This window comes from Trichomycterus rosablanca, chromosome 12 (assembly GCF_030014385.1).
Source record: "Trichomycterus rosablanca isolate fTriRos1 chromosome 12, fTriRos1.hap1, whole genome shotgun sequence".
Lineage (NCBI taxonomy): Eukaryota > Metazoa > Chordata > Actinopteri > Siluriformes > Trichomycteridae > Trichomycterus > Trichomycterus rosablanca.
Window position 1 is genome coordinate 7,929,581 of NC_085999.1, and position 17,109 is coordinate 7,946,689.

General features: G+C 39.8%; 1 protein-coding gene across 1 annotated transcript in view; it reads left to right on the forward strand.

Moving 5' to 3' along the window:
* The window catches only part of pde11a (phosphodiesterase 11a), a 66,264-nt gene that overhangs the window by 34,672 nt on the left and 14,483 nt on the right, over window positions 1-17,109 (forward strand). The window contains exons 8-11 of the mRNA XM_063006667.1: window positions 4,394-4,461; window positions 5,629-5,721; window positions 8,115-8,165; window positions 14,753-14,899. Coding sequence (XP_062862737.1) covers window positions 4,394-4,461; window positions 5,629-5,721; window positions 8,115-8,165; window positions 14,753-14,899 — 359 coding nt within the window. The remainder of the gene's footprint in view (window positions 1-4,393; window positions 4,462-5,628; window positions 5,722-8,114; window positions 8,166-14,752; window positions 14,900-17,109) is intronic.

The window sequence follows — 17,109 nt, forward strand, 5'->3', positions numbered from 1 at the left end:
CAAACTCCGCAAAGAAAGGACCTGGACCTCCCCGTCTGGGGATCGAACCCAGGACCTTCTTGCTGTGGAGCAACAGTGCTACCCACCGTGCCACCCAGTTATTAATTATTTTAAATTATATTTATATTTTTCATTAATGATATCATTAACCACACAACCAAACAGATAAACTGCTGGGTAATGATTACTGACTGTAGCCCATCTGTTGTTCTGTACACTTTTTCACCCCCTTATGCCCCATTTATCAATTGAAAGGGACCCCTATGATGTCTGGGTGGTGGATAATTCCCAGCATCTCAATGACAATAACATGACAATAACATGAAAATGAGTGTTGCTGTAGTATGAAAGTATCATGTGCAACAGTGTAATTGGGATTTGTAAAAACCTAAGTGTCAAAGCTGGGATAAAATTAGTTCTGCAACCAAAAATAAAAAGCCAGGAGCATCCTGTGATCAGAAAGTATCCACTAATAAAAGACTAGAGGAAGAATACCACACATTGCGAATAAAAAATAGCTCAAGTCTCAACTGTACATAACAAGGAGTGCTAACAGGGTATGTGCTCCTAATAAAGAGGGTAGTAGGAACAAATTGTACAGAGCAACAAATGAGCTACAGTCAGTTATTATTTATCCACTAGTATTGTGGATCTGTGTTGTAGGTGTAGAATATAAAACAATCAACATATGTACATACCACACAGGTGTTCCTAATAAAGTGCTTAGTGAATGTATACACTGATCAACCATAACATTAAAACCACCTCCTCATGTCTACACTCACTGTCCATTTTATCAGCTCCACTTACCATATAGAAGCACTTTGTAGTTCTACAATTGCTGACTGTAGTCCATCTGTTTCTCTACATACTTTTTAATCTGCTTTCACTCTGTTCTTCAATGGTCAGGACCCCCACAGGACCACCACAGAGCAGGTATTATTTAGGTGGTGGATGATTCTCAGCACTGCAGTGACACTGACATGGTGGTGGTGTGTTAGTGTGTGTTGTGCTGGTATGAGTGGATCAGACACAGCAGCACTGCTGGAGTTGTTAAATACCGTGTCCACTCACTGTCCACTCTATTAGACACTCCTACCTAGTTGGTCCACCTTGTAGATGTAAAGTCCGAGATGATCGCTCATCTATTGCTGCTGTTTGAGTTTGTTATCTTCTAGACCTTTATCAGAGGTCGCTGTTATCATAGGACGCTGCCCATGGGACGCTGTTGGCTGGATGTTTTTGGTTGGTGGACTATTCTCAGTCCAGCAGTGACAGTGAGGTGTTTAAAAACCACCCAAATAATACCTACTTTGTAGTGGTCCTGGGAGAGTCCTGACCACTGAAGGACAGCATGAAAAGGGGGTTAACAAAGCATGCAGAGAAACAGATGGACTACAGTCAGTAATTGTAGAACTACAAAATACTCCTTTATGGTAAGTGGAGCTGATATAATGGACAATGTGTGTAGAAACAAGGAGGTGGTTTTAATGTTATGGCTGATCAGTGTACAGTATGTTCTTTGCTGTACCAGTTTTGTGTTCCACATGTCCTACACTGTACCTGTCATGTATGTGTCTTATAAAGTAGATGGTCTGTTTGTATCTATGTTGTAAAATGTGCCCGTCCTAATATACTGTATATTTTTTAGTAAGAAGCTAAAGAAAATGATCTTAGGTCTACTAAGCTTTGATACCCTCAGTGTGTTACAGTCGCTCAGCAGACGTGTCCAGCTCTCAGTGCTCATGAAGCCTTTACATTGTTTGTTTATCTGTGGCAGAGCAGGAGATTTTATATATCTGTGTTTATGAATTTGTAAAAATATCAGCACATTAGAATCACATTATCAGTTTGAATACACGTGTGTTATGGTGTGAATATGTGTGAGAGGAGAGTGTGAGTGCGTTTGTGCAGATCGTGCAGCATGTCTGGGTGTATCTCTGCGTGGGTGGACTTTATCAGGAAACGAATTGAAAATCATTATAACTGCACAACAGCCAGCAGAGGTGCAGTACGGAGTCAAGGATGTGTTCATTCAAAAGGATGATCTTTCTTTCTCTTCTCTCTTACAGAAAAAAACATCAGAATTTTCCTGCTAACATTACAGATTAAATATGCTTTTCATTCTTTGAAAAAGGATTTGCATTACATTGCATTTATACAAATATTACAGGAATTAGTGACAGAATTAGTAATATTTTCAAAGCGTACAGATTTGTCTTTATCTTTAGACATTCAACTTAGAACTTTGGATGATTATGTCTAAGCTTAATCTCGCTGGGTCTATTAAATCCTAATTATCTATTAACCATCGATCAGACTCTTTAGCTCATGTCTTGATTTCTATAAGGAGTCAGTAAAAGTGCCAAGAGAAATAAGGAGGTCCTTTTTTTGGGCACTCAGCCAGATCTGGCTGGCTTACATGTGAAGGCAGCAAAGGATACTCCCACAGCAACTTAGTGCGTCATCATCATCATCATAATCAGCACACATTTCTGACTTTCATCCCTCCAGCTACCATCCATGAAACACTTCTCCCTTTCTGTCCCAGATAACCAGACAGGGCAGGCTGCACATCAGGAAAGTAATATTTTATCTTCACAGTCATTAAACATAATTATTACATTAAGGTTTGTATTATATAATCTCTTGTATTCCCAAACATGTTCAATTTATTTTAAATTAGTTTGGGATGAAATGCATCTTTAATTCTAGGAATTTCTTATTTATATCTATTCATTTGGCAGATGCTTTTATCGAAATTGTCATATCGAGAAAATAATAATAATAATCCACCCATTTAGATGTTATGACAGCTAACATTAACAAGTGCTACCTAGAGAAGCTGTTTCTAGCTGGTTGGTTAACGTAAATGTAAATTGTTAAAACAGGAAGACAGAATCTGCAATAATTCTAAGACGTAATCTCTAGACCTGTGTCTTTAATGTTGTATTTCTAAGGCAGTAGCCTTAAGTCTCAGAATTTCTAAAGCTGTGGTTGAGTAGTTGGTAGGGCTGTGTCTCTATAGCTGTGGGGTTGTACATTTAGTGCCTATAGCTGTGGGGTTGTATATTTAGTGTCTCTGTAGCTGTAGTACAGTTGTATATCTAGAAAATATCCATAGATTTATGAGTAGGGTTATATCCCTAATGTTTAGCCAGTGACCCAATTTTGAAGGGTTAAAAAATGTTTATGGCCCTCAACAAAACCCCACCACATACTACACCCCATGAGCTTTTTTATTTCAGTGTACAGTTGTTAAAGTCCACAGATTGTTAGGTAATCATGTTTTTTCAGAGACTGGCTAAAGCTTAAGTTACGTACATATTCCCCTCCACTTCCAATTCAGAATGGCCGAGTTGGTTGTCCTACTCCAAAAATGGCAGAAAGTAAAAGTATTATCTTTCAGCGTCTGGATGTTCTTTAACAAAAATGCCAATTGGCTGAGAATCAGCTGGCAGCATTTTTCAACTTTGAAGGACAAGAGCTAGAAACAATGGTGGTGCATGTCATTCGACATTTCATGTCTTGCAAGTTGGGATGATGATGGAGATCATCAATAGAATATACAGGCTGTTTACTACTGTACAAAATAAGGACTGCACTGTGAAGGTCTGAGTAAACCAACTGTCTTTAAAAAATAAAATACAATCCTAAAGAATGACGACAGCTTTAAAAAATGTGTACAATAACTTAAAATAATATCCACAACATAATAAAATCCATTGCGGCACATCCATTGGAGCAAAAAGATCACTGCTTACCTGGCAAGTTAGAGGGCTGTGTCTTAATTTACATATAAAATCCTACAGTGTGACTGTAACAGTAGTCTTGCTACTAGTCAAAATTGAATTTAGGACACTATTTAGTATGCGAAGGAAGGTATTTGGAACACAAGAGCTCTCTTCTACTCTGCTTGCAGCCTGATACATTGAGTTCTATGTTGATACATATGTGAATCTGATTCTCCTTATCTATTTCATTATTTTTATATTTCTATTCACGTTTTTACGGGGAGCTGCTGCTGATGTGGCTGCAGCAACCCCCATTCCTGCACCTTTAAGCTACATGGCAGAATCTGGAGCTTCAGAGCAGCGCCTGTGAGCACAGCTTTATGAATGAGCATTGTGTGGGCAGAAGAGCGGGGGGCTGGAGGGAGCGTGTCAGTTAAAGCACAAATCTGCTTTAATTGCCCTCCAGTATTTATCACATTACTTAGCGAGATGGTGACAGCAAAAGAAAAGGAGCTTATTTATTTAACCAATTTGTCATGGATTTTAACTGAATGTGCCACCATAATAATAACAACACAAAACCTGTTTTGTAATGGCAACTGTGTTAGAAATTTTGGAGCCAGCATTGAGAGTCATGCTGTATGATGTGTGTGTTGCAGGGGTGGCACAGGTCCTGAACAGGTTGGACGGTAAGCCATTTAATGATGCAGACCAGAGACTGTTCGAGGTATGACGTACATTTTTATGGAATAATTTAACAAAATCATTTGGGCAAACAGAATATTTTCACAGCATTTAACTTACCTGGCATAGTACGGTTATCATAATTTAGTTTTTTCATCTTTCACCCACTGCAAAAGCATCCCATATATTTGTGAACTAAATGATTTACTTTTACTTTTTTAACTTGAATCGACCCTCAATTAAACCTATGTAGAACTAGTGGGATCTAAATAAACCTGATGTACTGTACTGTAGATCAGTTGTAGCCTAGTGGTTAAAATACTGGACTAGTAATCAAAAGGTCACTGGTTTAAGCCCCACCACTGCCAGGTTGCCACTATTGGGCCCTTGAGCAAGGCTCTTAACCCTCAGTTGCTTAGACAGTATACTGTCACAGAACTGTATGTCGCTTTGGATAAAAAGCGTCTGCTAAATGCTGAAAATGTAAATGTACTAGCAAAATATTATTATTATTATTATTTTTAGACATATGTAGGTATTTTGCCAACTTTACATACTTACTCTATTACAGCAAACAGCCAAGCCAAGTGTTATTGCATTATATAGCTATATACAGTAATTTTTTATTTTATGACATTGTTGTGACTTTGAGATAGTAAAGTGGGAGCCACACAGCAGCATAGGATTTGGGTTTGATCCTTGTCTTTGTCACTGTCTTGCATGGTTATATCATGCCTGTTTGAGATAAAGTGGGTGCTTTAAATTGCCCATTGGTATGAGTGACTGCCCAATGGTATCAATGTTTGAGTTAGTGTGATGCCTTGTAATCAATGGGTGTAATAAAAAGGTGTATTCCTGCCTGGTACCCAGTATTTCTGGGTAATACATTAATATACTAAAAAAAAAATTCAGCTTAGAGATTTAAAACATCTTTTAAGAATACACTAATTCATCTTGACTGAGAGAGCTCACATGATGCCAAAATCAGCTGTCTGACTGCATGCTATAATCCACAACTCTCTGAATCAGTCCAACATGTTAAGCTGCTGTGTAATGCGTGTCAGTACTGAAAATATGAGGATAATGTTACTGATAAATTATAAAAGTCTGTGTTCTCCAAAAAGATTTTGATTACTTGTAAATGTTTGTATTATGCTTCACAGATCTTATACTCTTTGCAGATATATTGTTTTTTCTCTTTCTCACCCAGGCGTTTGTGATATTCTGTGGGCTGGGGATCAATAACACTATTATGTATGATCAAGTGAAAAAATCGTGGGCCAAACAGTCCGTTGCACTGGACGTAAGTCTTTTCCCGTTCTTATTCATACTTTACCTATTCAGTCAGTGCATGGTCATTCCTAATGTCCTTAAGGCACTCATTACTGTGTTCCACTACTCTCCCTTTACCTCATGTAACAATTCATTAAAAATATATTTAAAGGATTTTAATCAGTAAGAAAAAAGTAAGAACTGGAAGGTTCAGAGAAGGAAACGTGTTAAAATGACACTCCAACTTGTAATTTTCACTCCATGCTGTTGAAGAGCTGCGGCTCGTCTGAGCTGCAACACGGTGCCATCATTTTAACATGGTGGTTCCTTTTAGTGAAAAGTAATAAAATATTTAGACAGAGGAGAGGACACAGCCCCATCATTCTTTCATTTCAAACACCAAACGATCATCTTACCTTTTATCATTTTATCTGGACGTTTTTTTTTCTGATTAGCAGTTGCATACATAGCCAATGTAATCTATACAATGTCTATTAGTAAAAATAATGAAAAATTAATCAAAGAACAAACTGACCTGACATGCCACATTTTCTTCATTTGAAGATTAATGTATATTATTTAGAACTTCCCTGTGCTTACACAGCAGCACACCTATGTGGCATCAGTCCTTCCAGACTTAAAAATAGTTAACCAGGTGTGAATTCTCCAAGATGGAAAGTAGGAAGAGCTGAGTCACAAAATTCCAGTTGTCATAAATGCAACGAAAGACCTAATAAGACAAATACAGACTCTCCTCACTACTTACCTTAGTATTAAACAAAACTGCAGTTTTAATAATTTAATTTTTTTTTTTTTTAACCTAAACACCCTGGTTTCCTTTGCACTTTCTCTATAGAAAAGCATTATATTGGGTGGCACGGTGGCTAAGTGGGTAGCACTGTCACCTCACAGCAAGAAGGTCCAGGGTTCGATCCCCAGGTGGGGCATTCCGGGTCTTTTCTGTGTGGAGTTTGCATGTTCTCCCCGTGTCCGTGTGGGTTTCCTCCGGGTGCTCCGGTTTCCTCCCACAGTCCAAAGACATGCAAATGAGGTGAATTGGAGACACTAAATTGTCCATGACTGTGTTTGATATAACCTTGTGAACTGATGAATCTTGTGTAATGAGTAACTACCATTTCTGTCATGAATGTAACCAAAGTGTAAAACATGACATTACAATCCTAATAAACAAACAATACGTTATATTTGTCCGGCTTCTTTCTATTGTCACTTTCTTTTTTTCTCACCATTACAATAGCATTATACTATACCCCTAAAAATATTGGCCTAGAGGGTGTAGTTACACAGTCCAACTACACTGTTCCAACACTTTTATACACACAGGGAATTTGGGAAACCTGTAGGATTGGAATCATAAATTTTTAGAGCTTAATTTACTTTTATTGCTGCACAACAACTGTAAGTTCTCAATCAACGACATGTTTCCTGAAACAGAAGTATGAAATGGACATTATTTTTCACTTTTTGGTGACCAGGTCATTCAATCAGTCATTACATTACCATGGAAAGGTTAAGGGCCTTGCCATAGTGTCCAACAGTGGCTGCTTGACAGGCTCAAGATTTGAACCCTTAACCCTTGTTTAATCACCCTAAACTCTGAGCTGCCACTGCCTTCTTTGTTTCATAATTTGTTTATTTGTTTTCTTTATAAATCTTATAAATCTTTGTAAAGCTGTGTATTTTTTCACTGGTTGTGTCAAAGCCTTGGCCAGGCAGTTGCTGCTGCAGTGGCATCTCTTCTTTGCCCGGCCAAACTGGTGGCACCTGTAAAGTTTAGTAATACCAAACAGAAAGATAAGCACAATCTGAAGCATGCAGAGCATCAATAACACCAAGACTAATTGTGTACACTGATGCTCAACTGATGACAGATTATTTTAGTGTGTCAGTTTTGCAGTGGCTTGCATTACAACTGTTTAGTGCCTCTTTATTTTTGGTGTCCTATGTGGGAAGGCTTTGTAGAAAGGGCTGTGTTTTTCTTTGATGTGAATACGCAACAGAAAAAAGTTAATCTGTGTCACTCTTCAGTTTCTAGACTTTGTTGTAGATCTCTCTTTTACTCTCGTTTGAGAAACAGAACCTATGACACTGTTAACATTTAATGTACAATGCTTCAAGTGCATCACATCTATAGATGATATATTATAATGTAGATTATGTAGTACAGGACATGGCACAAGGATTGAGCAGTAAGTAAAGTATGTATTCAAACTACTAAATTGCTTGTAGTTGCATTCAGATATACATTCAAAATAAAAAATTGCAGCTACTTAATATAATGCAATAAAACAAAGGTGATCAGAAACACCTGTCTGGAGGACCAAGGCTCTGGGTAGCCCTCCAGGAGTGATAAAACATTGCTAAACTGAAAATCTGTGCTATTAAACCTCCATCTCTCTATAGGTGCTGTCATATCACGCCACTTGCTCCAAGACCGAAGTGGACAAGTTTAAGGTAAAGCTTAACGTGAAGCTAATCTCAGCCAAGCCGAGTTTTCATTCATTTTCATTCATTATGAGCCCTTGTTACCACTGACAGCTTACTTACAGGCACATTACTAACATAAAATGGGCTGTCTGGTAATGAAACACATTTATCAATAAACAAGGTGTCAACAAATGTTTTCTTCTCCAAATGTGCTATAAACCTTCATTAAAAAGCATGGCTTTGTTTATTTAAATATGGAGCTGACTGACAATAATAATAAAAAGCATGAAAAATGATGTAAATCTGCTCATTGATTTTATTTTACACTATGTGCTAATAATCAAACATGTTAATAGCTCATTAGTGTTCCTATATCACTCTAAAGTTTTATTTCTGCCATCAGTAATAACACATCCATCATATTCAACTTCTCCAAATTGATTTTCCTTTGAATGATTTTGGTAGTTCAGAGAGCGAGCTGGAGGCTCTGGAACCTGTTGGTTTTTAGGTGTAATTCTTTTATTAAACTTTTAAAATAGTCAGCAAGCAAATTGCCAAAGTTTGCATGTGTTATTAGATTACACTGTGTTATTTGTTTCTTTCTGTTTTGTCCATTTTTATTAGTTCTATATTTAAGGGCTAAATATATAAAACTACTATTCTCCTGAAACGAGTAACTGCATTTCAAATAATGCAACTTTATTAAATCTTAGACTAATTTTTGTTTTCTGTTTCTATATTTTAAATACTCATGTTCATCACTGCAAGAATTAGCTCCTTTCTCCTTTCTAACTTGGAGTTTATCTTCTCTGAATGACACAAGGCTTAATAATTAGATAGATAGATAGATATAGATAGATAGATAGATAGATAGATAGATAGATAGATAGATAGATAGATAGATAGATAGATAGATAGATAGATAGATAGATAGATAGATAGATAGATAGATAGATAGATAGATAGATAGATAGTTAGATAGATACTTTATTAATCCCGAAAGAAATTAAGGATTCTGTATACATCTATCAGCCATAACTTTAAAACCTCCTTGTTTCTACATACACTGTCCATGTTATCAGCTCCACTTACCATATAGAAGCACTTTGTAGTTCTACAATTACTGACTGTAGTCCATCTGTTTCTCTGCATGCTTTGTTAGCCCCCTTTCATGCTGTTCTTCAATGGTCAGGACCCCCACAGGACCACCACAGAGCAGGTATTATTTGGGTGGTGGATCATTCTCAGCACTGCAGTGACACTGACATGGTGGTGGTGTGTTAGTGTGTGTTGTGCTGGTATGAGTGGATAAGACACAGCAGCGCTGATGAAGTTTTTAAACACCTCACTGTCACTGCTGGACTGAGAATAGTCCACAAACCAAAAATATCCAGCCAACAACGCCCCATGGGCAGCGTCCTGTGACCACTGATGAAGATCTCAAAGATGACCAACTCAAACAGTAGCAATAGATGAGCGATCATCTCTGACTTTACAAGACTTTACAACTTTACAATCTTGTTGACTTTACTCTACAAGGTGGACCAACTAATTAAAAGTGTCTAATAGAGTGGACAGTGAGTGGACACAGTATTTAAAAACTCCAGCAGCGCTGCTGTGTTTGATATAATACCTGCTCTGTGGTGGTCCTGTGGGGTCCTGACCATTGAAGAACAGGGTGAAAGCAGGTTAAAAAAGTATGTAGAGAAACAGATGGACTACAGTCAGTAATTGTAGAACTACAAAGTGGTTTTAATGTTATGGCTGATCAGTGTATACTGCAATTTGTGATACATATCACATGGAAACATGGTTTTAAACAGTTTTAAACCATTTTAACTACAAACAACAGTGATGGAACACTGACAGTAACACAGAACAAGGGTTAAGAAGTCATTTTTAACATTGGAAATTCAATTGGTCTTTTTCCTCCAAACCTGATAATCAAACAGCTGATGTTAATATTCATCCTGTTTACCACCTCATATAATTAGTAATATAACTTAACATGCATACCTACAATTAGCATTTGTTAATGACGTCTCCAAAACACACCAGTTTCCTTGCTAATCTCTCTCTCTTCGCAAGCTCTATCTATAGCCTTTCATTAGCAGTTTATCACTGTGCTCTTGGGATTCTCAGCCATGCAGAAATCTCTTGGTATTAACTGGAGGAGCACGTTGTGAAATTGGAGACATTCTGACGAGCGAGTGCTTAGTTAAGAGCTACACTTTGCTCCTCCATTCACAAAGTACCTGAATAAATGTAGATCAGATGCAGGGCTGTAGTACAGCTATCCACTGTTCCTCAGCATTTTCTGCCTTTCTGTATAAGCTTTTTAAACTTCAGTCCTGTATGATTCTTCTCTTAGGGTTTCTTGCTCTCGGTGCTGTGAATGCCAGAGAGTTCTAAGTTTCTCATTAACTACAGTGTAAGTAGTTTATTTGTAAGGGATAAGGAGATTTGCATTGGCAAGTTTGGAATTAAAGTCACAAATCAGTTTGACTGATTTACTGTGTTTTGTTTGCACTGGTATGGGTATCATAATTCTTCCCTTTCAGCCAGTGTTCTTTGGTATATTTAGAATGGCTGTTGTTAATGTTGATAAAATACTTATTGTTCAACCTCATCTCTATCCATCTTAAATATATGAGTAATTACCATGAATATGTATTTAATACTTTGCACACATTTCCTGTTTAGAGGAATTTAAAAAACTGTTGTTTTAAAACTCAATATACAGTGTATCACAAAAGTGAGTACACCCCTCACATTTCTGCAAATATTTCATTATATCTTTTCATGGGACAACACTATAGACATGAAACTTGGATATAACTTAGAGTAGTCAGTGTACAGCTTGTATAGCAGTGTAGATTTACTGTCTTCTGAAAATAACTCAACACACAACCATTAATGTCTAAATAGCTGGCAACATAAGTGAGTACACCCCACAGTGAACATGTCCAAATTGTGCCCAAATGTGTCGTTGTCCCTCCCTGGTGTCATGTGTCAAGGTCCCAGGTGTAAATGGGGAGCAGGGCTGTTAAATTTGGTGTTTTGGGTACAATTCTCTCATACTGGCCACTGGATATTCAACATGGCACCTCATGGCAAAGAACTCTCTGAGGATGTGAGAAATAGAATTGTTGCTCTCCACAAAGATGGCCTGGGCTATAAGAAGATTGCTAACACCCTGAAACTGAGCTACAGCATGGTGGCCAAGGTCATACAGCGGTTTTCCAGGACAGGTTCCACTCGGAACAGGCTTCGCCAGGGTCGACCAAAGAAGTTGAGTCCACGTGTTCGGCGTCATATCCAGAGGTTGGCTTTAAAAAATAGACACATGAGTGCTGCCAGCATTGCTGCAGAGGTTAAAGACATGGGAGGTAAGCCTGTCAGTGCTCAGACCATACGCCGCACACTGCATCAACTCGGTCTGCATGGTCGTCATCCCAGAAGGAAGCTGACGCACAAGAAAGCCCGCAAACAGTTTGCTGAAGACAAGCAGTCCAAGAACATGGATTACTGGAATGCCCTGTGGTCTGACGAGACCAAGATAAACTTGTTTGGCTCAGATGGTGTCCAGCATGTGTGGTGGCGCCCTGGTGAGAAGTACCAAGACAACTGTATCTTGCCTACAGTCAAGCATGGTGGTGGTAGCATCATGGTCTTGGGCTGCATGAGTGTTGCTGGCACTGGGGAGCTGCAGTTCATTGAGGGAAACATGAATTCCAACATGTACTGTGACATTCTGAAACAGAGCATGATCCCCTCCCTTCGAAAACTGGGCCTCATGGCAGTTTTCCAACAGGATAACGACCCCAAACACAACCTCCAAGATGACAACTGCCTTGCTGAGGAAGCTGAAGGTAAAGGTGATGGACTAAACCCAATTGAGCACCTGTGGCGCATCCTCAAGTGGAAGGTGGAGGAGTTCAAGGTGTCTAACATCCACCAGCTCCGTGATGTCATCATGGAGGAGTGGAAGAGGATTCCAGTAGCAACCTGTGCAGCTCTGGTGAATTCCATGCCCAGGAGGGTTAAGGCAGTGCTGGATAATAATGGTGGTCACACAAAATATTGACACTTTGGGCACAATTTGGACATGTTCACTGTGGGGTGTACTCACTTATGAGTTATTTTCAGAAGACAGTAAATCTACACTGCTATACAAGTTGTACACTGACTACTCTAAGTTATATCCACGTTTTATTTCTATAGTGTTGTCCCATGAAAAGATATAATAAAATATTTGCAGAAATGTGAGGGGTGTACTCACTTTTGTGATACACTGTATATACAGTGTATCACAAAAGTGAGTACACCCCTCACATTTCTGCAATTATTTTATTATATCTTTTCATGGGACAACACTATAGACATGAAACTTGGATATAAGTTAGAGTAGTCAGTGTAGAACTTGTATAGCAGTGTAGATTTACTGTCTTCTGAAAATAACTCAACACACAGCCATTAATGTCTAAATGGCTGGCAACATAAGTGAGTACACCCCACAGTGAACATGTCCAAATTGTGCCCAAAGTGTCAATATTTTGTGTGACCACCATTATTATCCAGCACTGCCTTAACCCTCCTGGGCATGGAATTCACCAGAGCTGCACAGGTTGCTACTGGAATCCTCTTCCACTCCTCCATGATGACATCACGGAGCTGGTGGATGTTAGACACCTTGAACTCCTCCACCTTCCACTTGAGGATGCGCCACAGGTGCTCAATTGGGTTTAGTCCATCACCTTTACCTTCAGCTTCCTCAGCAAGGCAGTTGTCATCTTGGAGGTTGTGTTTGGGGTCGTTATCCTGTTGGAAAACTGCCATGAGGCCCAGTTTTCGAAGGGAGGGGATCATGCTCTGTTTCAGAATGTCACAGTACATGTTGGAATTCATGTTTCCCTCAATGAACTGCAGCTCCCCAGTGCCAGCAACACTCATGCAGCCCAAGACCATGATGCTACCACCACCATGCTTGACTGTAGGCAAGATACAGTTGTCTTGGTACTTCTCACCAGGGCGCCGCCACACATGCTGGACACCATCTGAGCCAAACAAGTTTATCTTGGTCTCGTCAGACCACAGGGCATTCCAGTAATCCATGTTCTTGGACTGCTTGTCTTCAGCAAACTGTTTGCGGGCTTTCTTGTGCGTCAGCTTCCTTCTGGGATGACGACCATGCAGACCGAGTTGATGCAGTGTGCGGCGTATGGTCTGAGCACTGACAGGCTGACCTCCCACATCTTCAACCTCTGCAGCAATGCTGGCAGCACTCATGTGTCTATTTTTTAAAGCCAACCTCTGGATATGACGCCGAACACGTGGACTCAACTTCTTTGGTCGACCCTGGCGAAGCCTGTTCCGAGTGGAACCTGTCCTGGAAAACTGCTGTATGACCTTGGCCACCATGCTGTAGCTCAGTTTCAGGGTGTTAGCAATCTTCTTATAGCCCAGGCCATCTTTGTGGAGAGCAACAATTCTATTTCTCACATCCTCAGAGAGTTATTTGCCATGAGGTGCCATGTTGAATATCCAGTGGCCAGTATGAGAGAATTGTACCCAAAACACCAAATTTAACAGCCCTGCTCCCCATTTACACCTGGGACCTTGACACATGACACCAGGGAGGGACAACGACACATTTGGGCACAATTTGGACATGTTCACTGTGGGGTGTACTCACTTATGTTGCCAGCTATTTAGACATTAATGGCTGTGTGTTGAGTTATTTTCAGAAGACAGTAAATATACACTGCTATACAAGCTGTACACTGACTACTCTAAGTTATATCCAAGTTTCATGTCTATAGTGTTGTCCCATAAAAAGATATAATGAAATATTTGCAGAAATGTGAGGGGTGTACTCACTTTTGTGATACACTGTACATAGCACTGTTCTTCAATGGTCAGGACCACCACAGGACCACCACAGAGCAAATATTACTGCTAGAGTTTTTAAATACCGTGTCCACCCACTGTCCACTCTATTAGACACTCCTACCTAGTTGGTCCACCTTGTAAATGTAAAGTCAGAGATGATCGCTCATCTATTGCTGCTGTTTGAGTTGGTCATCTTCTAGACTTTCATCAGTGGTCACAGGACTCTGCCCCATGGGGCGCTGTTGGCTGGATATTTTTGGTTGGTGGACTATTCTCAGTCCAGCAGTGACAGTGAGGTGTTTAAAAACTCCAGCAGCATTGCTGTGTCTGATCCACTCATACCAGCACAACAGACACTACCACACCACCACCATTTCAGTGTCACTTCAGTGCTGAGAATGATCCCCCACCAAATAATACCTGCTCTCTAGTGGTCCTGTAGGGGTCCTGACCATTGAAGAACAGCATGAAAGGGGGCTAACGAAGCATGCAGAGAAACAGATGGACTAAAGTCAGTAATTGTAGAACTACAAAGTGCTTCTATATGGTAGGTGGAGCTGATAAAATGGACAATGTGTGTAGAAACAAGGAGGTGGTTTTAATGTTATGGCTGATCGGTGTAGTTTATGGAATTAGCTAATACTACTTGCTGAAACCCAGTTTAAAACTTATTCTGTGTCTTTCTTTCTCTTTTTCTTTTTTCTGCTCCTTCTTTTATTCAGGCAGCCAACATTCCTCTGGTGTGTGAGCTGGGTATTGATAAGCTATCATTTGATGACTTCTCACTAGATGTGGATGCTATGATAACAGCAGGACTGCGCATGTTTATGGAGCTTGGCATCGTGCAGAAATTTAAGATTGACTATGAGGTAACATACATATATACAAATTATAATGTACTGTATTATTATAATTTAATACTCATGTGCTCCCTGCACTCGAATCTATCATGAAAAACATTTGATGCTTTTATTTAATGAGTTTATATTAAATGATACTTGTGATTTGGGTATTGTTAATAAAAATGTAGAATGAAAACAGAATATGAAAGAAAATCTACCCTTAAATCAAAAACTGGACCACTGATTCTTGGTCTCTAATGGAGCGCATCATGCCTCACTATTGAGGTGTCAAGTGTAGCCCTGCTTCTGCAAGATTAAAAATGAACCCAATTTACAAATGCTTCACCAAGATCAAGAACAATAATGAAGCTAAAAAACCACAAATTAAAGACACAAAAACATCTGCAGCCTGCAGCTGAGAAAATGGATAAAAAATGGATAGCGCTTAAATGAAAACTGGTTAACATAATATTACAAGCTATTCAGAGCACCTCCAACAACCAAGTTGTCAGAAAAATGCCCAGCATAAGTCCGAACGTGGGCGCTGCACTGGAAAAGGACCTCTGGGATAGATTTAGAGCGGTTTTCTCATGATGCCTAAAAGGTGCAGCAACAGCGGCTAAGTTTCCAGAAAGAAATAAGTGTGCTGGCCTCATACACCAGCAGAAGATCAGAACGGATTGAGTCTGGCATTACAGTTTCAGGAGAAAAACAGGTTGCCAGCAGAGGAGTTGGCAAATCTGTGAAGAAGAAACCGTGATTAATAGATACACTTTCACCTGGAGCAAATTACTGAAGCTTTTATTGTCTTTTTGTTGCCTATTTTGTCACACACAAACACATAGAGCCAGTTTCAGTAGGTTAACATGTCAGATATGTACACAGGTGTACTTCATTATACCTTTTTATCATCTTTTTGTCTTTTGTCCAGGCCTATTCATTCAATCAGCTTTTTCAACCCTCCACCTTCATTCAGTTTTCTCATTATAAAAAAGTGAAAAAAAACATACAGTGTATCACAAAAGTGAGTACACCCCTCACATTTCTGCAGATATTGAAGTATATCTTTTCATGGGACAACACTGACAAAATGACACTTTGACACAATGAAAAGTAGTCTGTGTGCAGCTTATATAACAGTGTAAATTTATTCTTCCCTCAAAATAACTCAATATACAGCCATTAATGTCTAAACCACCGGCAACAAAAGTGAGTACACCCCTTAGTGAAAGTTCCTGAAGTGTCAATATTTTGTGTGGCCACCATTATTTCCCAGAACTGCCTTAACTCTCCTGGGCATGGAGTTTACCAGAGCTTCACAGGTTGCCACTGGAATGCTTTTCCACTCCTCCATGATGACATCACGGAGCTGGCGGATATTCGAGACTTTGCACTCCTCCACCTTCCGCTTGAGGATGCCCCAAAGATGTTCTATTGGGTTTAGGTCTGGAGACATGCTTGGCCAGTCCATCACCTTTACCCTCAGCCTCTTCAATAAAGCAGTGGTCGTCTTAGAGGTGTGTTTGGGGTCATTATCATGCTGGAACACTGCCCTGCGACCCAGTTTCCAGAGGGAGGGGATCATGCTCTGCTTCAGTATTTCACAGTACATATTGGAGTTCATGTGTCCCTCAATGAAATGTAACTCCCCAACACCTGCTGCACTCATGCAGCCCCAGACCATGGCATTCCCACCACCATGCTTGACTGTAGGCATGACACACTTATCTTTGTACTCCTCACCTGATTGCCGCCACACATGCTTAAGACCATCTGAACCAAACAAATTAATCTTGGTCTCATCAGACCATAGGACATGGTTCCAGTAATCCATGTCCTTTGTTGACATGTCTTCAGCAAACTGTTTGCGGGCTTTCTTGTGTAGAGACTTCAGAAGAGGCTTCCTTCTGGGGTGACAGCCATGCAGACCAATTTGATGTAGTGTGTGGCGTATGGTCTGAGCACTGACAGGCTGACCCCCCACCTTTTCAATCTCTGCAGCAATGCTGACAGCACTCCTGCGCCTATCTTTCAAAGACAGTAGTTGGATGTGACGCTGAGCACGTGCACTCAGCTTCTTTGGACGACCAACGCGAGGTCTGTTCTGAGTGGACCCTGCTCTTTTAAAACGCTGGATGATCTTGGCCACTGTGCTGCAGCTCAGTTTCAGGCTGTTGGCAATCTTCTTGTAGCCTTGGCCATCTTCATGTAGCGCAACAATTCGTCTTTTAAGATCC